The sequence below is a fragment of the Drosophila nasuta genome, chromosome X, assembly GCF_023558535.2.
Source record: "Drosophila nasuta strain 15112-1781.00 chromosome X, ASM2355853v1, whole genome shotgun sequence".
Taxonomy (NCBI): domain Eukaryota; kingdom Metazoa; phylum Arthropoda; class Insecta; order Diptera; family Drosophilidae; genus Drosophila; species Drosophila nasuta.
In genome coordinates, this window is record NC_083459.1 from 3,934,728 (window position 1) to 3,959,548 (window position 24,821).

General features: G+C 38.3%; 1 protein-coding gene across 1 annotated transcript in view; it reads right to left on the reverse strand.

The window, feature by feature from the left end:
• LOC132795839 (LIM/homeobox protein Lhx1) overlaps positions 1-24,821 on the reverse strand; it is a 71,239-nt gene that overhangs the window by 6,190 nt on the left and 40,228 nt on the right. Inside the window, exons 4-5 of the mRNA XM_060806747.1 lie at positions 11,539-11,729; positions 11,042-11,260 (exon numbers count right to left, since the gene is read on the reverse strand). Of these exons, the coding sequence (XP_060662730.1) occupies positions 11,042-11,260; positions 11,539-11,729 (410 nt within the window). The remainder of the gene's footprint in view (positions 1-11,041; positions 11,261-11,538; positions 11,730-24,821) is intronic.

A 24,821-nucleotide genomic window follows, 5' to 3' on the forward strand; every position in this document is an offset into this window, starting at 1 on the left:
AACAAATGGCGATTGAAAAAAAAAATGAAAAACAACAAAACAAAAAAATATTGAGAAAAATAAGAGGAACAAGAAAAATGAACAAAATGGCAATTGCAAAAGAGAGAGTCGAGGCACAGGTAGAGTGTGTGTTGTGTGTGTTTCTATTTGTATTTGTGTGTGGGAGTGTGTGTGTGTGTGCTTGTGTGTTTGTATGTGTGTGAGTGTCGCGGCTCATATCGCAATTTCCTTACCCAAGAGTCTTTGTTATGAACTGCGCCCCTCCAAAATCCATTATATCACAAAAGAAAAACACGCTACACAAAATACTGCTATAAATGCTCTATCTAAACTCTTATGCCATAAGAAGAGTATGAAGTATTTAAAGAAACTTTAACAACAATTGCAAACCTTAACTTATTACTAAACTAAGCAACCATATTTTGTAACTCAACTATAAAATTAAATATATTTGGAAGGCTAAATAAATACTTTTCATTTTACAAACAAATTAACCTTACTTTTTTATCGCAATATTTTCATTGATTATATAGTGAAATCCATAAAAATTAACAAATTGAAAAATGCAAATTATCAACATAAGACCTAACGAACTTATTTATGAATTTATTTTTAATTGTGTTAAATATATTATCGGATTTAATTTTAATTTGTGCTCAACTATAAATCGAATCTATCTAAACTCAAAATCTATGCTAAACTCAAGATAACTAAAATCTTTTAATTTTATTTAATTTTATAAAAGTAGCAAATATATAAATGTAGAAATAATTGAAACATAAGAATAATGTTGTTAATATAAGACCTATAGTATTTATATATGAATTTCTTTTTAATAACATAGCTTTAAGATTTGATAATATTTAATGCACAACTTTTCACCAAATCTTTTGCTGAACTTGGGAGAACTAAAATCCATCGATGTTAGGAAACAAATTCTATTACACTTTTTTGTATAATAGTTGAAAATATAAAAATATTGAAACAATTGAAAAAATGTTATCATTATTATTATAAAATCAACATAAATTAAGAATATAAATATATATAAATATACTATAAAGTTGAATAAATATGTTGTCACATCAAACATTATTTTGAGTGCCTTTCACAATCTTCCCCATTAACAGCTCCTAGTAAAACTTAAACTTCAGCTACAACTTTTAAATATAGAAGCTGCCAATTTGATGTGTGAGTTTTGCAATTGTTTTCCAATTGCCTGAGGCTCAGTAAAAAACGAGAACATTTTTTTTTTCTTTTGCCAGCTAGAAAACAATTTGAAATCGCTCTCGTATTTGTATTTGTGTGTGTTTTAATTTGTATCGTAGTGTTTGTGTGTGTGGCAAATGCGTATATGTGTGTGTGTGTGTTTATTTTGGATGCGTGTTGCACAAGTTGCAAGTTTGCGCCGTGTGATGAAAGATAATACGATATAATATGACATGATATATTATGTTGTTCCCGAAAATTGTTGCTGATGGTGTAATTTGGGGCAGCGTATAATATTTTATTTCCGCACTTGAACAGCAACAGCCAGAGCAACAGCCAGAGCAACAGCAACAGCAGCTGAAGGTTTAAGGTTGCAACAAGAATGAGAAATTTGTTTCCAATTTCGTGTGGCTTTCAACAAATTTGTTGCTCTCCTTGTTGCCGTTGCCCCTGCTGTTGCCTTTGCTGTGGCGCAGGCGGCGTCGTTGCCGCTCGCAAAACATTTGAACATTTAGTTAAATTATAGGTTAGGCCCTGACATAAAAGGGCAAACAACGTAACATAATGGCCGTGGTAGCAATCAGCCCAGGTCCAAGTGTATTCCAGCCTTTCCCCCCTTTGCTCTCTCTCTCTGCACTTCGACTAGCGAAACATAACGAAATGATTATTGCGCTTTTGAGAGGGGGGCATGGCCACTGCCACTTGGCAGCTCCTCGACTCGGCGTTGTGTTGAAAATTATAGCAAATTATGTTAAACGGCAGCAGCGCTCCATGGCGGGGGTGGGGACTCCAAAACGCACACCGTTTACTCCCCCTTAGGCCGCCTACTTTTTAGGCCTCCCCACTATTTTTTTTGTTCGTTTTGTGGCCCCCCATTAAAGAGCTTAACATATAATTTGTGGAACCGCCAGTCAAAAGTCACAGTCAAAGTCAAAGTTTCGACCCAAGCTTGGCTTTGATTTCAGTTTCAGTTTCAGTTTCTCAATTTCTGGATTTCTGCCTTCTATCATCACATTTGTGTGTGTGTGTGTGTGTGTGTGTGTGTGTGTGCTTCGAGTTTTTGTATTTTCGGGGGCATGCTGCAAATGTGTGTCACGTACTCGCGTCCTGATTGACATGATTTGATGTGGCTCGATTCAGCATTCGCCACATTCAACATTTGGCTTAAGCTGACCATCAGCATTAACCCCTTGCTGCCCTCATCAGCATCAGAATCAGCATCACTTTGCAGCTTGCTCTCTAAATTAGTTTCCTATGATGCAGCAATATTTTTCTTGATCCTTTCATTATGTTGCTTGTCTTAAGCGAACTAATTGTTGCGAGACAGCAAAAACTCAAGGGGTTCAATAAGTTTAACCCAGTGCAATTTGACTTGGAGAAGGACTCTTACAATTCAAGTAAGAGATACTTTTCTAATAGGGTTCCCAGCTGTTGTTTTATGTGTCTGAATCAATTGATTTAATTCTTCTCTAATTGTGTTCTTTATACAGAATTATTGCAAATGCATTTTTTCAAATAGTACTTTTCTCTAATCATTATATATATGAATAAAAAAATATAATAGCTATAAGATTTTTATACCCCACCACATAACGATCGGATAAGAAGTGTATAAGAAATATTTTGGTATGGCAAATAAATCCTACAGAAATAGGGTCTTTGCTGTATTAGCCGATAATCTGGTATATTTGGCACCCTATGGTATATTTTGAATGTATTAGTATATCAATATACCAAATATAGCTTTCCATATTCAGTATTTGTTTGGTATATTATTTTGGTATATTTTGAAGAATAATACCGCATTGGAATATTGGTATATTTTGGGAATAATAATAATAATAATAATACTGCAATATGGTTTTAACTGCTTTTGTTGACAATCTGGTATATTTAGTTTGGTATATTATGGTATATACTTGGTATATTTAGTACTATATGGTATATTTTGAATGTATGTAGTACAATATGAATACATTTTATTTTATTTTAGTATTTTTCGGTATATTTCAAGAATAATACGGCATTGGAATATTGTTACATTTTAGGAATAATAATAATAATACTGCAATATGGTTTTAGTTGCTTTGACTGACAATCTGGTATATTAAGTACTCAATGGTATATTTTTAATAAAATACGTATAGTATATTTAGTACTATATGGTATATTTTGAATGTAGTACAAAATGTATATCAATATATTTTATTTTTAGTATTTTTCGGTATACTAGTTTGGTATATTTTAAGAATCATACCGAATGTTGTATTTAAACAAAAAAGTAGTACTCATAAATTTATATAAAATTAACCCAACTACAGCAGATCGCTTTTATTTAATGCAGCCCAATTTTGAGGGTCACCCTTAGACAGCTAATCATTGAAATTGAGATCTGTGCACTTGTGTGTTTCATTAGCTGTATCACATTTATAAATTTCTTATTCAGTTGGCCGAGTGGCGAGAAGTAGTCGAATGTATTTTTCTTCTGTTTTTTTGGCAATGACTCGGCGACTTTATCGAATTGCCTGTCACGCCCCTATATCGTGGCTATATTGAGCCCTGATGACTCGGCTACCAACAAAAGCAAAGCAAAGCAAAAACAAAACAAACTATCGAGTAAAACCAACTAGCAACTACTTCAGCTTGAGATACAGAGATACATCTGGCTTTGGCGGCAAGGCGTGAATTGTGCCTGGGCCAAAGAGAGTTAACAGATAATTAACTTCGACTGCCGACTTTGACTACTGCCTTTCAGTGCTGTTACTTTTTTGTTTTTCCCATAGTTTAGTAGGTGTTACTTAAAGAAGAGAAGCGACGGCTCCTTGAGCCGCATGACAATGCAACTTTTGGCTTCGCTTGAGTCGATGAAATGCGTCTTAATGCTGGTTTTGATTTCAGTTCAGTTCAGTTCAGTTCAGTTCGGTTCAGTTATACGAACCGAGTAATTTCAGCTGTGGCGCCTTCCCTACCAGAATTAATAGCAAACTGATGAGTTGTTGAAATTATAATACACTTGACCGACCTCTCTTCCCTTTCCTCTTTTGCCTTCAATTTGCTGCGTCATGTTTGCGCAGGCGCCGCCCTTGTAGACGAGTGTTCACTGTAGTACACACAGCCTCCAAAAAAAAAACATAGAAAGAGAAAAACTGAATGCAAGCTTCATGTTCAGTTATCCTCAAACTAAGCGGCAAACTCTTCTCATCTCGAACACTGAAGTAAATGCGTTAAATTAGCCGCTTTTGTGGCCAGTTTCTCAATGGTCCGCTGTTGTTATTGTTATCGTTGTTGTTGTTGTTGTAATTGTTTGCTTTCAAAATAGTCGAATGCGATACAATTTGCGGTTTGTGTGTGGCTTTTCGGCATCGGCATGGATAACATAATTAGCCTCGATCGTCAGGTTTGCTTTTTATTTTTATTTTGGCCATAAACGTCAAATGCAATCAAACAATTTCCGCTCAATTAATAAAGCTCTCTTAACAGCAACAACAGCAACAACAACGAAAAAATCGTTGACTAATTAGTGTAGCAATTTTAACGCCACTTTTAAACCAACAACAACAACAACCAAAATGAGAAGAAAAGAAGAATGTTTAATTCTCCGCTCCATAGCCAGCTATCTTTATCCAAGAAATGGAAATGAAACACACGTTCTACGACTCTCTGATTTAAGATTGAAAAATTTGTCAACTTCCGTGGCCCAAAATGCAAATTGTGCCGCCTCAACAGCGACACACGAAAAATACAGATACAAAAACAAAAAAACAGAGCTGTAGTCAAATAAAAAATTATTATAAATCGTCGCACAGATAAAACAAAATGTAAATCAACTTGAAATGCTCTCGAAATTTGTATGTTGACAAATAAACGCCTCTGCATATGCCAAGTTGGAGTTTGGAGATGAGCTGCGGGATAGCAGCGGGCTTTAGCTTTAGCGGGCTGAGAGACACTTGACAAATGTCTCGACTCTGTGTCTCTCTCACATCCGCATCTTGTATCTTGTATCTGGCGATCGCCAAGTCGCCGAGTCGCCGAGTCGCCAAGTGGCGCCAGCTGAACGCACGCCACATTAAACTTGCTGGGCTCCAACTCGACCGAAACGGCGACCGTCCGTGTGATTTGCCTCCCTCCCTTTCCCTCTCCCCACCTAGACCCCAAAACTGTCCGCTTTATTTGTTTATAATTTTTCAAAGCTTAGTTTGTTCGCCGCCGCCGCTTTAAACGTTGGCGTAAATGGAGCGCACGCATTAAAAACAAAAGGCCAACGAAATTCGAAATCCCCCACTGAAATCTCTGAAAGTCACACGAGCAACGGCTATAAAGCTTCCCCATTTGTATGTGTGTATAGAGAAGCTATAATGCCTAATGGGTAATCCAGTCGGGGCGAGTTGGAACCATCACAGATGAGTGATCAGCCTTGCGACAGGTTGATAAGCACTCCACTCCATTCTACTTCACTTCACTCCACTCCACAGCTCATTCCAAATCGATTTCTCAAGCACTGTTATCGATAGTTATTTACTATCGACTATCATTATTATTTATTGTTATAGTTTCATGTTTATCGTTTAACAATCGCTCATTTTTACTTTCACCGCAATCTGTTTGAGTTCAATAAATATTTCAATATTTTCGACTACCAAAATTAGCATTTTATGAGCTAACATTGGAATTGACAGTTTGGGAAAATGCCACAATCAATTAAGTATTAGTTTTATTGCTTTTCAACAAAGAAAGCATAATTGAAATCAAATTAATATTGTGCGTTGATATTTAATATTTGAAATATTATAAGCAGCATTTAACTTTTAAAGATTATAATTCTTATTAGCGCTTTGATTGATTATATTAAAAAATAAAACAAGTAAGAAAGCCACAAACGAGTGTGCTCAACTATTAGATACCCATTTTGAATAAAAGTCAAAACAGTGCGGTATTATTCTTAAAATATGCCAAATAATATACCAAAATAATAATAAAAACTAAAATATACTGAATGATATATTTGGTGTATTAATATAGAATTACATTCAAAACAATTTAAAAATATACTGAAATAATGTACCACAAAATACTAAAATATACTGAATGATATAATCAGTATATTGATACAGTATTGCATTCTAACCAATTAAAAAATATACCGAATTAATATACCGCGAAACTACTAAAATATACTAAAAGTCATCTTCAGTATATCGATGAAGTACTATGTACATTTGAAATATACTATAGAGATCATAGATTTATAGATAATCGACCGCAATCAAATTCTCTGCAATCATAAATTCTATTGGTGTTATTGGCTAAACAATTACTAAATTCATTTATTTTTTTTTTTAACTTTATAAGTTTTTATTTCTTTTACTATTCTTCACACAATATTATTTTTCGATATTATGTTTTTACTATTTTTATCATATCAACGATTGTTTTCAACAAAAATTATTTTATATTCTTTTACTATACTTTCTGTAGATGGCATTTTTCAAAGCGTAGTTGCCATTTAACCTTGAGCTGGGAATTATTTCTAGACTAACTCCATTAAAAGACACTTGAGTTTTATGGCTGAAAATGCGCTATCAACACGCATAAACTCATCGTTAATAGATCTATTAATGCCGTATAGGATAATAGACATTCCCACAGTAAGTTTGGCAACCACTTCGAATAGTTTGAAACACCCATTATACGCTCACACTCGGATTTGAGTCTCGGCTTAAATAGTTTTCAGTTGCCTTACAAATTGTGGGCCTATAAAAAGCGCCTCTGTTATGATTGTTATAGTGATTGTGATTGAGATGGAGACGGAGATGGAGATTGCGATTGAGTTGCGAGTGGCGAGTTGCAGATGGGAATTGTTATTGTTATTAGTGTTGTTATGGTTATATTGTTATTGCGCTCTTTTGGCTTTATTTTTTTAATGTTGAAAACATGTCGATGATTTATTTGTTTGTGGTTTCTTCGTCTATTTTTCGGCTGTTTAGATTGCTGACCATTTAAAAAAAAAGAATTCGATGCTTTGGTTTCGTCTGCTCATGAACTGGGCCGCATTTACAACGTTTTGGGTTCGGGTCAGGCGCTGTCAGGTCAGAGTTCAGGCTGCCAATCGCAGCAGAAGCAGCAACAGCAACAACAGCAAAAGTAGCGGCAGACAGCGCCACAGGCTATGCAAATTGCCCTCCTACTCCAGCTGAGGCAACCGCAACAAGTTTTCCCCCAAACCGAACTTTGCCAGCAATTTGTTGTTAAATATGCCTCCTTTTGTGGCAGGGCTGGAGACTTGCCCCGCTGTGAGCTGTCGGCAAAGTTCTTAAGAAGTTTTTGTGTCACGCTGCTTCTGTCTGTGTCTGCTGTTGTTGTTGCTGTTGCTCTTGTTGTTGCTCTTGTTGCTGCTATTGTTGTAAAATTTATTATAAAACTGGCGAGCATGCTGAGCGAGTTGCTGCTGCTTCTGCCTTTTGGGCTCAACTTGCGTTTAGTTTAGATCGCTTTTGCCGTTGACATTTTTGTTAGAAGTTGACGAGCAGCAGCAACAGCAACAACAGCAGCATCAACTTGTGGCAAACTCTTTGATGCCACACTCGCAGATCGAGTTACACAAAGGGCAACAGCAGCCAGCCCGTGTCCCTCTTCTATCTGTATCTGTAATCTCTGTGTTTCTTTTGTTTTCCCTTTTTTCATTCTTTTTTTTTTTTTTTGTTTTTGGGAGCAACTGTTGCATTTTCCTGGTAGATGCAACTGATGACAGACAACTTGTTATTGGATATTGTTGATTGCCACAATGACAACAGCAACAGCAACAGCAGCAACAAGTGCTTGCAACTGTCAGTCGCTTGTCAGCCGCAAAAGTTTTAAAGCCGCGCGAAAAGGCAAAAAAAAGAAGACGTATCGAAAAATGCAACATTAATGAAGATGCAAAAGTTGACAGCACACAGCTGTGTGTGTGTGTGTGTATATAGGATTGTATGTGTGCGTGTGTGTGTGTGTAAGCTGCTCCAGCGAGGCGATTAAGTCAACGTCAGCGTCATCTTCGCCTCCTCTTCAACTTGTTGGCATTTGTCACTTTCGTTTAGATTTGAAGAGGGCAACAACAGCAGCAGCCAGAGAGGCGAAGCAAATGGTGGGAATAGAGGGGAAAAGAGGGGAGCGGGAGCGGGAGAAGGAGCAGCTGGTCCGTAAAGAGGTGTTGATTGTGTCACACTTGTCGCGTTTAAAGACTCAACTAAAAAGTCGCGACATGCCGCCCAAAATATCCTTTAACTGTAACCAATGACACATCAAAGGCGGCAACGTTCACACACACACACTCATACATACGCATCTTAATACACACACACACACACTTGTGGCTGCGCATGCGTAATCCCCGTTAAATGTTTTGTTTTTCAACGTTTTTCCATTTCTTTTTCCCTCTCTCTCTTTCTCTCTCTGTCTTTGTTTGCTTGTGGGAAAAATGCCGAGTACTTTGTGTTTTTGGGTTCTTTCAAAAATTTGAGAATTGGGCTCGTTAAACAGCTGGCATTTGAAGTGCGGGGGCGCGGCATGTCAAATTTGTAAGTCAAACCTGTTGAAAATCGACAGAGACCAGACAGTTGCATGTTGCATATCAAAGTTGCCACTAATTGAGTCGCTAACAGATGCTGCGGATATCCTTGACAGCAGATGGAATCGAGAAGAGTCGATGCCATAATTATGATATGCGGGAAGATTACACTGAAAAACTAAAAGACTAAACTAGACTACAACTAATAACTACCTATAATAATTATATTATAATCTACAAAGAATATGAATAACTCTTCTTTGTGTTAAATTGAGCTGCTAACGAAGGGATTAGGCTTAAAAGTCGCGTAATAACTTTTCTGGGGGCAATTTTCCAAGACGTTAAGCCAGCAAACGCTGTCAAAAGTGATTTTCACATGATGTTCCAGCTTAATTAGCATTGCATGTTAGTTAACATTTGCATTTAACAGCACCGCGCCGTTCTCAGCGATTCTCACTGTTAGCACAGCTCGTTAAACCACAAAGCAAAAACTGTGCTTAATCGTTTTGCCCCCCAAAATGGGCGTGGCTAATACATAATTTACGTTATTTTTTATCTCTTTGGCAGTTTTACAAGGCGACGCTTCACTGTACAGGTAGGCACAATTTTTTTGGCGCAATGAACTTCCGTTTTTTATGCGCGCCCCCGCCTTAGTTTGCATTCTGCGGTTCCACATTAATTTTATTTTTATTTTTACCTTTGTTTTTTTTAGTGTATTTGGTTTGTTGTTTTTACAGACATTTTTCTTAATTTTTTTTTTTGGTTCTCCTCGAAGTGCCCAAACGCAATGAAGCGTTGCAAGGCGGCAACAACGACGTTGAAATATCGAGTCCAACTATTTTTATGATTTGGTTAAAAAAAAAACACAAACACAATAACAATAACTGGCCCTAAAAGTAACCGAGACTTTGACTCTGTTTTGCTTTGCTTTAGTTTAAACATTTGCCACTCGAAGCGAGCTTAATTTATGCGTTTTTTATGCTGATGAAACGCAGACAGCTCAAGACAGTCCCAGAGAGGGAGAGAGAGAGAGACGGCGACGGAGACACACACAAGTTAGTAGAAGAGGGTCTCGGTTTGAGTCTGACTTTGGCCAAACCCAACTCGACAATAACAAGCACTTGGTCATTTTTTTTTTTTGGGGGCCAACTCTCGCACATCCAATACCAAGCGACGCTGTAAAATTCGACCTCGAGTCGCTTCAAATGGAGTGAAGTCGAGCCTACAAAACTTAAAGTCACCAGCCGCAAAAATCGAATCGTTAAAACGCTACAATTTCGACCCACTTCCAGCCAACAAAAAAAAAATGTAAAGATAAGTGCAGCAATGCGTCTAGAGTGAGGGTTAAGAAAATAGCTATGAAAATGCGACGACAACCAGCGAAAATATATATTTAAAACACTGAATTTTGTGAAATAGAAATGTCAAAAGTTGACAAAGAAATCAAACCCAAAATGCAGGAAAAGAAACACGGAACTTGGTGAATTAGAAATGTGCAAATTTTAACTAGAAATGCAAATTGTAATTATACTTTTTATTAAAAATGATGAATCATCAAATCAATATGGTTTTCATGTTTGTTTTTACTATCATTTTCTTTTTTTAAGAAAACAGCTATTCATATGCAGAGTCAAACAACAAAAATATATGTATATTAAATACATTAAACTTATTGAATTGGAAATATAAAAAGTTTACAGAGAAGAAATCATTCTGAAATTCAAGTTTTTACTATCATTTTCTTTGCTTTCAAATTTTAATGCTGAAGAACAGAATATTTTTAATTTCTCAATAAGTAAAACAAAGAAGAATAGTCAGCTGTTATCTATAACAATTTTTGTGAATGATATATGTAATTCATAAAAAAATAAGGCAATAGTTATATTGAGGCTGATTAGTTTGGTATTCACAAATTTGTATTAATTGTGAAGCAAATCATTAATGATTTGAAGAAGACAAAATTATATTAAGTAAGATACAAATGAAGATCGTTGTAAAAATAATACTTTACGCCTCTGAAAACGTTTTAAATCGCTGTGATGCTATTCTTGCTTTCACAGAAATATTTTTTTGTAGTTAAAATTTATGATTTCTTTATTTCGAAAATCTCTAGAAGCTGTTTTCGATTTGTGTCTATTGATTGACTGTTAATTTGAATTTTTGCGCTGCTAGAACAAATTGTTTACGAACTGCAGTCGATAGATGCATTTGTTGTTCGATTCGGTTCTTGATAGATGATTGGTTGTTTGGTGGGGGGAGAGGGTTGGGGAGGAAGGTATCGAAACTCACCTGTATCACGCGCATTGGCAACCCCGTTTCCTTGGCCAGTTGCTCCCTAATGTGGCGTGTCGGTTTCGGTGTCTGATTGAATGCCGTTTTCAGTACCTCCAGCTGTTTGGCCTTGATGGTGGTTCGGGGTCCGCGTCTCTTTGAGCCATTGGCATCGTCGGGACTTTTGTTCTCCGCCTGTGAATCGCCGCGTCCATCGGGATCGCCATCCAAGGAGCCCTGCAGAACACATAGAACGAGAGAGAGAAAGAGACAATGATATTGTGTGTAGCTGTTGAGATGGCGAGCTCATAATCATTTGCCAATCATTAATCAAAATGGGGGGCTGCTGACGTCGGGTCTATAACAAAAGTGAGCAGCGTCTTGCCCTTGGTCTCAGTCTCAGTCGCAGTCTTGGTCTCCGCTTCACTTCACTACACAGTTCATTCAATTCCATTCATTACTTTTATACAGCGGAAACCTGTTAATGATGCAACAAGAAGAGCGAGAGAACTTACCTGATCGGAATCGTCATGCGTATTTTTACTATCGGTGCTCATGCTTTGTACTGATATATCCGATGTGCCCAGCGGTCCACCCGCTGAGTCTGGACCATTCGGTCCAAGCACGCCCAATCCCAGCGCCGGTCCACGCAAATGTGGCGGATCATCGTCGTCTTCGTCTTCGCTCGCGGAGCCCATTAATGAATCTGAAGTAACAAGAGGAATACAACACAAATATAAATACTAAGTTATACATATATTTTCTTAATGCAAATTGTATGAAAATCTCTTAACAAATTGCTTAACAATGTGAGAGGGGACGACGCAATTCAGCCACTTAAAATACAATTGCAATAAATAATATTTGTGCTGGGCTAAGCCAAAAAGCACGACTACACCCCCACCCCACCCTCTCGTGACTACCCCTTGGGGTGGTCACGTGTCGCCATTTCATGGTCTAAGTAGCCCTTAGCCCTGGAGTCACGTGTCAAATGCAGTTTCTGCCGCTTTGCTTTCTCTGATGCCCAAATAAGTTGATTAAGTCTGAATGGTGAATGGGGAATGGTTGGCTGACAGTGCAATACCTCAACCTCAACTCATTCCCTCCTCTCATTCGCTGTTATCGCTAAGTTGTCTGCCATGTAAAATGCTGACACGCGTCGTCATCGTCATCCTGTGCCGCTCCAGATAAGCGCGGCACACGAGCGCGGCACACAAAGAGTCGCGTTGAAACGTGTCACTCACTCAAAAAACAACCAGCCTCGATTCGATTGTCTTCACTGGGAGATGAAGAGCCACCCCTTGGCTCTTTTTCAAAATCTGTGCATTGCTCTCGCTCTATCTCTGGGGACACATCCACCTGACAGCAACAGCAACAGAATTGTGGCAACTTGCCGAAAATAAATTACACTTTATTATGCATAATCTAATCCGCACCAGATGCGTGCCCACAACCACACAACCAGCTAACCAGCTAACCAGCTAAGGGAGGAAAACAGTTACATGCTTTTGTTGGCTTTGATTTCACAATATGCCTTGAATTTGGCGCCGCTGCAGAAGAGTCATTAGCCTCGACTTGCACTTTGGATGCCGTTTCACTCTCTGTCCGAGTTGTTGTTCACCTGTCAGACAGGGAGAGAAGCTGAGAGCTTAACGCATTACGAGCCGCTGCCTCTTGCAACAGAGCATGCAAATCCCACAGTGCCACATCACGATGATATTCACGATGATGATGCCTGATGCTGATGCCTGATGCAGCTGCGTATCGCTTTGCAACCAAATCGCAAGTGACGAGCAGCAGGAAGAGAATACAACTTGTGAATGTGAATATGAATGCGAATCTGAATATGAATATGAATATGAATATGAATGCGAGTATGCAGTCATGTATTTAGCTCGAGTGTGGAGAGCGCACTTTAATTGCATTCATTGGCTAGAACTGCTGAACGTTTCAGACAGCGGAAATAATTGTTGCAATTGCCCAAGTCGGAAATGCCAAACTTGTCTGCAAGACTCCGCTCAAATCGCTGCTGCCTGCCAGCTGCAGTCTTGTTAGACGTTGCTTAAGAAAACCACAGAGAGTGAAAGAAGTTCTTTGCAAGATTTTGTGACGAACAAAATATTTAAAAGTTGGCCAAGCAAAAGTTGTTTGAAAAGTTTTATAAAAAGGAATGACTTTTTTAAAGATTTATTATATCGGCTATCCATTGGGTCGAATGTAGTTCTTTACTAATATATAATACTAAGTATAGCCTTTGGTATATTGTAGTATTTTTGCGGTATGAAAAAATATATAAGAAGAATGACCGTTTTATTATACCCGCTAGCCATAAAGTGGAATTTGGTACTATACCAATTAAAGTCTACGCACACTTTTAGTATTTTTGCGGTATATTAATTTGGTATATTTGTAGCCTTTGGTAAATTTTTAGTATTTTTACGGTATATTAATTTGGTATATTTGAAGAAATATACCGTATTGTTTGTTCTTTTCCAAATATTGCCTTTGGTATTTTTTTTTAGTATTTTTGCAGTATATTCATTTGGTATATTTGAAGAATAATATCACATTATTTTGCTCTTATCCAAATATAGCCTTCGGTATATTATAGTATTTTTGCGGTATATTAATTTGGTATATTTGAAGAATAATACCGCACTGTTTTACTCTTATCCACAATGGGTTGCAAGTCAAGCACACTTGACTGTTGCTTTCTTCCTTATTCTAAATAAATGGGAGTCCATAGATGCCTCTCATCTTACTAAACTCAACTGCTTTTCGACTCTTAAAAAATAACAATAAATATTCTAGTTTAAAAACAATTCAAAATTGTATTTAAAACCATCTAGTTGTACATTGGTTATTACGTTTTCTTAAGGGTTCTTTCACTTTTTATTTTGTATCCCTTTTTACAAGTTCATTAGCTTTGTCTCAAGCCTTAAAGATCTCATTGCTTGTTAAAAAGTCTCATCAAGAGCAAAGATCGCTTTGGCTGATTTCTTGGTTCAACATTTTCCAAGTTCTCCCTTGAGTCGCTCTCAGCTTTCAAGTGTTTTCATGATCGATTTCTTTAGTGGCAGCATATCGTCTCGAAAGGTCTGCTGCCAAATTGCGTCAGGTGCTTCAAATTGTGCCGCTTAAGCGTCACTCAATTGACCCGCAGCAGCAGCAGCAGAAGCAGCAACATCATCACCCAACCACCCAGAAATGAACTCAGCCATCCAAGCAACCACTCAACCACCAAAAAAATGAAAAGAAAAAAACCAGCTAAACACAACAAGAGCTAAAAATGAAACGAAACGGAAACTTGAAGTGTTTACCAGCATCGCTTACATGTCGCCCAGTTTCCTATGACAAAAGAACTCTGAGAATGGGAATGGAAAGAAACCCTTGGAGCACACACACACATACACACGGTTCAAACGGAACCAGAGTCGAATCTCAATATAGTGAGTTGCTTCCATATGGGCGCTTTAAGTTTGTTGTTAACACATGTTAATAAACACGCGACCGATGGGCGATGGGCGTTGGGCGATTGAAGACAGAAGGGCGCAACACAGCCAAACGGAGGGTTGTCAGTACCAGCAACAGCAGCAGCAACAACAGCAGCAACAACAGCAGCAACAGCAACAACAACTTGCTTCAAGCATCACTCAAATTAACTTTGAAAACCATTCAGGAACACTTCATTTGATTGCCACAAAAACCTATACAACCGTTGCCGCTGCCTCTTCGTCTTCTGCTGCCGCTACTGCTGCTGTTGTTTGTAATTGTTGTTGTAGCAATAGCAATTATGCCATTGAGAGCAACCCTCTGCCACAGCCACCCTCCTCCTCCTCCTCCGCTGCTGTTGCCCCCTGGCAGCCATAAAAGTTCAAACACTCATTTTTCGCTTAGGAAAAATAAATTCCTTTTCTTATTTTTCTTTTTCTTGCTATTTTTTGTGGGTGGGTTGCTGCCCCCTCCCTCTCTTCCCTCGTCCCTCTGCTGACGCCACACTTGTAATGTTGACGCCTCTGTTTGTGCAAGACAAACAGCAACGGCTGCCACGGCAGTTGGCGTCCTCGTGGCAGGAAGACGCACAAGTGCAACGGCAGCAGCATCCTTGAGCCTTGAGCTCAATCGTTTTGACTGACAGCCAAGCAAACAGGCAGACAAACAGATAGACGAGACACAGGGGCTGGGGGCTTGGTGACAAATAGCGCGAATGCCAGAAGGAGGGAGGAAGGGAAACAAGGACAGCGACTGGCAAATAAATAAACAAAGGCCATGGCACACCATGCCACGCCCTCGTGCAATTCAACGCCCACTTGCTTGTTTGCATAGTCAAGTGCGATGTTTGGCAACGCATCTTGCAACAGTCGCAACAGTTTCCTCCCTCCCTCTCTCCACGACCTTCCTCCCTTCCTCCCATTCTCATCTCGTAAGTCCTTAAAGTGTCCTCGCACCTGCCACACACAGGCACACAAAAAGCGCCCTTCGCGTTGCTTGTTGTGCTTTCAATTTGAAGGCATATATTTGCATCCGATCCGATCGGCGGATTAATGCCATTAACTATGGCAAACACTACGAGCCTTTAACTACAGCAAACTTTGCCTCACTCCGCTTCTTTCTGCCTCACTTTCTTTTTATTTGAAGAGCAAAAGTTCATAAAGTAAATTACTTAGAAAAGAAAATCAAACTACAGCACTAAACTTACAAAATATATAGGCTGATGAATGTGCCACAATATTATGTTATTTACTTTGCTTAGTTTTACAGAGTTGTCATTGATATATAAATTAATTTGCAGCAGCTTAACTCTAATCTTATTCAAATGATTTTGAACTCATATTTAAAAAACGAAACTTGTAGTTTGTAAGATAAAAAATCTATGAATTTGCTAAACTTTTTCTTTAACAGGGTTTGCCAAGTTCCTACTTTAGATTTTACCATTTTCTTCTGCCAAAAGTTGCAAATTAAGACGAAACTTAAGTTAATGAAAGTGTAAGTTAACAAAATAAATAAATTTGTTAAACTAATTATGTTTCCCATTTTATATTTAACCATTTTCATTCAATCTAAATAAATTTGTTAAACTATTTATATGTCTCAATTTATGCTTAACCATTTTCTTTCATTCTACACTAAATTTGTTAAACTATTTATATTTCTCACTTTTTGTTTAACCATTTTCAATCTAAATAAATTTGTTAAACTATTTATATGTCTCACTTTATGTTTAACCATTTTCTCTCAATCTAAACTAAATATAATCGCCGAGCGTAAACGGTTTGCGTCTTTGAAATATATTCTAATCTAATAACAATAGTCCCCAGGGTTGCCAGCATAGCACAAAATATTGTGACAGGGGGAGACTTTAACACTGTATCGCTTTGCAGTTCAGTTCAGTTCGGTTGTTTACCTACTTTATTTTTTTGTGACAAGTGCGCAAGTGGTTCGTCAGTGTTTTTGTTTTTGTTGTGTTGTGTGTTGTGTTGTGGGTGGCAGCTGAGCTCAGCTTTTGGGTCTCGGGGTAGTCGGCTTAAGCACCCGGCAAACGGGCAGGCAGGCAGCATCCGCCCCTTGTCTCAACCCCTACTCTCTCTCTCAAAAAAAAAGAACAGGGAAAAAGGGCATAGACAAAGCGCACACACATTAATTTCGAATTAGTTTTGCATCATGTGGTTCACGATGCAGAAAAATCGACTCTGCTGCTGACGATAGCATGGAATGGTAAAATTGGTATGGGTTGGCAACCCTCCACGCCAGAGGCAGAGGCAAGGCGATGCTCCCCACAACAGGAGGCAATGAATTTGGTCTTTGGCTCAGCTGCGAGAATGGAGAGAACTGAGAACTGAACTGAACTGCAAAAAGGGGAACTGAGAAACTGAAACTGTGCCTGCGACTGCGACTTTAACTTGTACTGTTGGATGTTGGTCCTCTTGGTGCTTTTGCGACCGTGTGTTTATGGGCAACTATTAAGTGCACACACACACACACACACACGCACAAACACACAGAACGCAACGCAACGTACGCGGCATGAAAAATGCGGCATGGACGTGGAACAGATCGCTGGATTTTCTACATGAGCGCATACTGAAAGTATCCATGAGTCGTCGTCGTCGTCGTCATCTTCATTCATGCAAGGCATAGAAGAGGCAAGAGATGAAGTGAGACAGAGATAGAGAGAAGAGTAAGAGAGAGAGAGAGAGCGCAGTGTGACGGCGGCTCAAGTTTGTTGGCTGTAAAATTAGGTTAATTCCTGTCAGTGCGTTGCTGATTTGAATTGTCACACACACGCACACACTTGCATACACTCACACACACTCAAACACACACATACAGACACACACACACACACACACACACACAGAGAGCCAGGTGCTACTCACGTCTTGAGCTTGGGATTTACTTTTTGCCAGCTTCACATTGACACTGCTTTTTGTTGTTGTTGTTGTTGTTGTTGTTGTTGGCAGACTTTCAAGTCGCGTCTTCGCTTCTACACTCGACACTCCACAAACTACACTCTACACTTCCCCTCCTCACTCCCCTCACGCCTGCTGCTGTTCTTAGTACCTTGAACTCAACCCCGTCCCCCGCTGTCCATCCTCTGCTTTGTGGCAGCTTAGTGCGGCGACTCTAATCCCCAACTGAGATGTGATATGTGTGCTTTGCATGTCTTGTTGTTGTTATCGTTTCTCCCCTACCCCCTTCTCCACCTCTTGCTGTCGCTGTTGCATGCTTCAAAGCATTCGGCATGCGAGAGTTACGCAAGCTTTGGCAATGTTATGCAACCGCCTTAATGCCTTGCAAACTGCGTCTGAAACCAGCTAAAAATAACCAAAAAACTATCACTAAACTCCTCGTTTACTCCTGCCAACTTTCTATTGCCAACTTCGGTTGCAGCTTCCATCAACGAGTTGCATGCCTCATAACTAGCCAACACACAGTTACCTGGCAGCTATTTATAATCGAAAAATGAAATGAAATGAAAATGCTGATTTCAAATTACTTTGATAAATTTACGTTTCTGTAAGATACTAAATAAATTATATAAAATTTAATGAGCATATTATTAAAATACTATAAGAGAACTATCAAATATTTAATACAATCACTTTTTCAGCGAGATACCCACAACTTAAATAAAACCATTGAAAAATATTCTACAAAAAAATACCAAAAATATACTGAAAATACTAAAATATACCGACAACTGTGTTTGGTATATAGTACTACCTATTTTCAATAAAAAACCATGTTCTACAAAAATACCAAAAATATACCGAAAATACAAAAATATACCGACGACTGTGTTTGGTATATAGTACTACCTATTTTCAATAAAAACATATTCTACAAAAATACCACACATATACTGCAAAAATACTACAATATACCAAAGGCTATATATGGTATATTAATATAGTACCACATTCAAAACATATGTACTATAGAATACAGAATATACCAAATGGTCAGCTAAAGCAGTCGCTTTCGATGATGACGCTGATCAGGTATATATAGCATATATGTACTTTAAGGGATCGAAGTTGACTCCTTTTGCCAGTTACATATTTACATTTCCTGAAGGCATAAAGTTATAATACCCTTTAACCCAATGGGTAGCTAGTATAAAAATTGCTTAGCTAATTTCGTGTTCTAAAATCATCTTACAAATTGCTTGCTTTGAATGAGAAAGTTCTGTTTAGTTTTCTCTATGCTGTCCCCAATTTCCGCTCTTTCGCTCTGTGTATATCCACTTAATAGCTGCCCCAAGTGGCAGACAAACAAATCTGGTAGCTGCAAGTTGCAGCAACAGCAAAAGCAAAAGCAACGACAGCAACGTTTTGAGGGCCACGCATTTTGGGCAAACAATTTTGGGTTTTTGGCCTTTGATGTTGTTGATGTTGATGCCCCGTTTCGGTGGCATTGTCAGTGTGCTCGTCATTGTCCTGCGTCAAGGAGGAGCTGGCAGCTTTATTTGTCATGCAATTTATGCTTCAACGCCTGCAACACATTGTTGTTCTTGTTGTTGTTGTTGTTGCTGTAGAAATTGTGTGCAAAGTGCAGCGTCAAGTTCTTCAATTGTTTTGCTGCACCAAGTGCTTCCCTCTTCCCCTTTTGTTGTAGAGCTGAAAACTGTTTTTGACACTTTGCCATGGACTTTGTTTGACGGCCAAGGAAATGCCGGCGACAGATACCGCGGCGGGCAAAGTTAAAGCCAAGGCAACGCCACGCGGCAAACAGCAAATGAATTAAACAAACGAATTTCTCCTGTTGTTGTACAATTATTTGCGAGGGTGCAGCAACAACAACAATAGACGACAACAAATACCACAACAATTTGTGACGCCGCATCAAAGCATGAAAAACGCGCGCGCAGAGCAACCAGCAAGCAAACAGCACTGAAAATGGGGGAAAAAGGGAAACACGAAAATGCCAAACGAATTGGGGGAAGTGTGGTAAATATATATGTAAGTGTGGGGTGAGTGTGGCAAGTGTGAGTGGCAACTTCATTTGGCTGAGCACAACCCCGTCTTTGGCTGGGCATGGGGCATGCTACACTTTACACTCCGTTGAGCATGCCAAGTGGCTAGCTGCCTTAGAGGGGGACGGGGGACGGAGCACGGGGGACACATCGTGGCAGGTACAGGATAAAGGGCAGTTGAGTATTTGTCTATAAATTTTAAATGTTGCACGCAACACAAATCGAAATTAAGTGCAAAACTTACACAAAAGACACACAAAAGACTTTTCCCCCAAAACTGAGGCGCATTCGAAATTGGGAGCACAAAACTGTCACTCAATGCAACCGCCGCATGCCACATGCCACATGCCACGTTCTTTCCCCCACTTCGTGCTTCTTCTGTGCCGGACACTCATTACAAAACTGACCCCAGGCCTGACGATGGCTGACCTTGACGTGACGACGCTCGCCTCGCCTCGCCAATTGTCGCTCAACTGGCACTAAATGCCACCAGACATTTGCCACACGCGAGAGAGAGAGTGAGAGACGCCACCGCTGACCATTCGCCTGTCTGCCTGCTGCTGACATTTGGGGCAACGCTAGAGAGAGACAGAGAGAGAGAGAGAGAGTGAGACAAAGATTGCTTACCAGGAATTAACTCAGCACTACGAAAACTTTAATTGAACTTCGTCTGCGACCTATAGTCGTTGAATTCTGTTGAAACTTTCAGCAAAACAAGCTAAATTATTTAGCTAATTATTGAACGAATAAAATTTGGTTTCATTTTTAATAAAAATTTGTATCACTTAAGCGTTCCTAACTCACGAAATATTAAATAGTAGAAACATTTAGAAGACATTTCTCGATTTCATCTGGCAAACAAAATTGTATTTGAAAATGCGTCTTAAAAAGCAATTCAATATTGAATGAAATTTTGAAATAATTCTTAAAACAAATTCGGATGTACTATAGAAGTTTGAATTTTTCCGATTAACGCTTCTAAGTCTGTATATTCAATACCAGATACAGCTAGGAATTGTAATTGATTGTATGATATGATTGATTACATGATATGATATATGATTCGAATGTAGAATGCATAAGAGAAGTAAGCAAATATTAAAAGGGTAAAATTGTATATTAAAATACAATATTAGCAAATAGATAAATGAAATTTTAAATTAATTCTAAATTGAAATTTCTTTCGATACAATTCGAGTGTAGAATGTAAAAGGGAAAATGTGTTGACAAGTTGATTGAGATATTCAACTTTACATCTATGCCGAATATCCAAATTGATAATTTAAAACTTGAAAGAAAAGCTTAATAACTACAAGTTAAGTGACTTTTGCTGACATTTGTTTAAATTATTTTTTTTGCTGGCATTAGCTGCGATCGGGTCAAATAAACGGTTGAACTCTGTGCACAGAGAGTACTATATATAAAACTAAAAGCTCGTTTCGTATTTATGACCAATTAGAATTGGGCTCAAGTTGCCTCCTGCTTGCCACATCCCTAAAAAAGTCGTATCAAGAAGAGTGCAACCACTAAAGGTCGCAGCACTCTAAGCTCAAGACCCAGTCGAAGACCAAGACACTGTTTTGATTGGCATTACGGAGAGGCAGCAAGAGGCGCCTCACAACGCACGATGATAAAGGTAAACGTCTAACGGGGTAAACGTCTAAGAGTTGGTTGGTGGACTCTCTTGGCTTGGGATTGGACTTTAGACTACGACGACGGTCTTGGGATTGAGTTGAATTAGAGTTAGAGTTTGTGTTGTTTTGGGGTGCGAGAGTTTGCTTCGGTTTGCTTCGGCTTTGCTTTTGTTTTTTTGGCCTCAACGCGTACGTTTACCTTTTCGCTTTGTTGTTGTTGCTGTTGTTGTTGCTGCTTGTCGCTTGTGGCAAATGCCGCTTGGAATAACAGCAACAATAAACGGGCGAGCAAACAACAATTGCTCCGCAAGTCGCATCGAAAACCGGCCGCATTTGTGGGCATTTGTAAAGTGATCCTTTTTGCCATGTTGGTTTTAAGGGCACAACCTTTTTCTCTTATGTTATTGTTGTTGCTGTCGACGTCGACGTCACCGTTGCCTAAAGCAACAGGATTTGAAGGCAACGCGCGCCCTGCTTTGGTGCCTGCCAAACGCGTTGAGCTGTGCCAAAAAGGATTTACATAGCGAGTGTATCAGTGTGTGTGTGTGTGTGTATTGTAAAATATTTTAAATGCGCTCTGCTCTCATTTTTGTTTTTATTATTATTGCTGTTGTTGCTGTTGCTTTTGCTGAAATTGATACCAAGTTGCGCCTTTTCCCAACTGCCCCTTCCTCTACGTCTACCTCTGTCTCCTGTTTCCTGCCCCACTCCCTCTGCTTGTTGTTTTGCCTTTGTTTTTATTGTTGTTGCTGTTGCTGTTGCTGTGTTTTCTGTTATTCTTTCATTTCAACGCGCCCGCAAAAGGGTCCCTAAAGGTGTCTCAAAAGACATGCAAAAAATTATATAAGTGAACAAATAACAACAGACGACACTAACAAAAAAAAATGAAACGTACACAAAATGGCGTCTTTTGTTTATCAAGAATGAAGTTTGTTTAACTGTGTTTTTTTTTCTTTCTCTTTTTTGTAGGCTGATCTTTTGGCCTGGCCGCCATTGCAAAAACAGAAAATGCCAAAGTGCGTAACTGAAACTGTTATGAGACGAATGCAAAGAGGAACAAGCGGAAATGGAATGGGCGGAAATGGAACGGACTCCAGTGGGACAGCAGCAAATGGAGTTAAAGAATGTTTCATTCATTCATACATTGAAGTAAATGCAACTTAATTAAAGAGTTGTCAATGAATTCAGTAGCGTAAATATTTTTGTTAGTGCAAATGGCTTGAGATAACATATCAACTGAAGTTTTCAATTAAATGCTATTAAATTTAATTTTATATAAAGATTATTAATTTTATAAATATTATAAAACTATATGAATTATACTTTTAGTTGAAATTTTGATGTGGTATATTTTGAATGTAGACCTTCATAAATATACCAAATACATATAACCATCGGTATATTTATGTATAATTTGGTATATTTTAGGAATGCCAGTCGTACTCTATGATATAATTTGAATGTTGTGGTATATTAATATACCGAATATACTATTCAGTATATTTTAGTATTAACTATACATCAATTCGGTATATTTTATGAATAATTTTAATAGTCTACGGCATATTTTAAACATATTACAACATCAATATACCAAATATAGACCATGGTATATGCTAGTACTGTATCAATATGTTAATTTGGTATATTTTAACAATAATACCGCACTATTTTACTTATTTATGTATAATTTGGTATATTTTAGGAATGTCATTCGTACTATATGATATAATTTGAATGTTGTGGTATATTAATATACCGAATATACTATTCAGTATATTTTAATATTAACTATACATAAATTTGGTATATTTTGTGAATAATTTAAATAGTCTATGGTATATTTTGAATATATTACAACATCAATATACCAAATATAGTCCATGGTATATGTTAGTACTGTATCAATATAATAATTTGGTATATTTTAACAATAATATCGCACTATTTTACTTTTTTTACCCTCGACTTTCGATTTTTTCGAGTGTGTTTTAATAAAATTTGAAATTTAAAATGAAATTTTTGCAGTTTGAAATAAATGCAGCTGTCTTCCGTCACTTTTAATTGCTATAATATATAATATAATAATTCAATTCCTTTTGCAGTTTTACTATGATTCCTTGATTTCACACTTTCCTGCATTTTTCCCATATTTATTTATTTACTAATTCTCTACACAAGTTTTGGCCATGTATTTGTTCAGTGAATTCGTTGGTTTTATGCAAAAAATATTGTTATTTTAGCCCAGAGATTTAGCGGCGTGTGTGTGTGTGTTGGAAATTTGTTGTCATGAGGCTTAAAAGTGAACAACAACTGAGAACAGAGACAGAGAGGGAGAGAGAGAGAGAGGGAGACGCGTTGTTCAGTTGATCTGTCAGTCAGTCAGTCTGGCATTTTGTCAGTCTCGCAGTCTGAGAAGAGAATGGAGCAAGCGAACGCAGCTCGAGTTTCGTTTATTTTAATCCGTAAAAAGATCTGTTTTCACAAATCCCTCGGCGAGTTGAGTTGAGTTGAGCTGAACTGAACTGAGCTGAGTTGCTGTCTCATAATCTAGGCGCGCTGATCTCTGATCTATGCGATCGCGTGGGCAGGTAGACCAGCACCAACAACAACAACAACAACGACAACAACAATTGCTGTGAGTCTGTGTGTGTTATTTGGTTCTCGTTCCCAATTCCGATAGCGATAGCGATCCGTTTGTGGCTTAGGCTCGCTTTTCGACACTTTGTTTGGCACGGTTTAAGCCAATTGTTAATCTGGTTGCACGGCAGCAGCAGCAACAACAACAACAACAACAACGGCGGCGGCGGCGGCGACGGCGGTTTTTGGGGCATGGCCATAATCCCAATTGACAAAAGTCAACAAAGCGCATCAATTCATTTGCAATTCATGCAGATGGAGACGGATATAGGTTGTTGCTCTCATTGTTGTTGTTGCTGGCCTTGTTTCCTGTCAGCCATGTGTGTGTGTGTGTGTGTGTGTTTGTGTGTGGTCCTGCTGCTCGCGTTGTCAACAATTTGTCATGTGGGCAACACACACACATAACATATATCGAGAGTTGGGCGTGGTGCAGCGCAAACTGCTTGCAACATGCAACATGCAACTTTACTCGCTGCTCAATCAAGTTTTCCATTATTTGTGGGCGTGGCAATGCCGCAGAATGCCGCGCTGCATTATGTTTAATAAATGTTGTTTGCGATTTCAATAAACCAACCGCAAGCAAGGCGGCGAATTACTTTAATTATAGATTTTTTAACTACGTGAGGCCAAACACAAAAACAACAAAAAAAAAGAGAAAGAATGCAGGCAACTTTCTTTTGTAATTATGCCTAATTTTTGCATGGATATTTTTCAATATATACCTAATTTGTATGCCATATATCAATATATATTTATAATATATTTTGCATGTATTTTTTTCAATTTTCCCAACGGCCTTCAGTCAATGCTCTCCCATTGCGTTTTTTTCTTGCCCCGTTTTCAACGTCGCTGCCTGTCAAACATATCAATTTCAAAGTAACAACAAAAAAAACCAAAAAAAATACAATATAGTAAAATAAATAATTTTGTTGTGTTGCACTCATACACACACACTCACACTTATTCACTGCTATTCGTTCTCGTTATTCCCCATTTTTCTACTCTTTGTTTTCTATTTTTTGCGTTTCGCATTTTGCTTTTCCTTTTG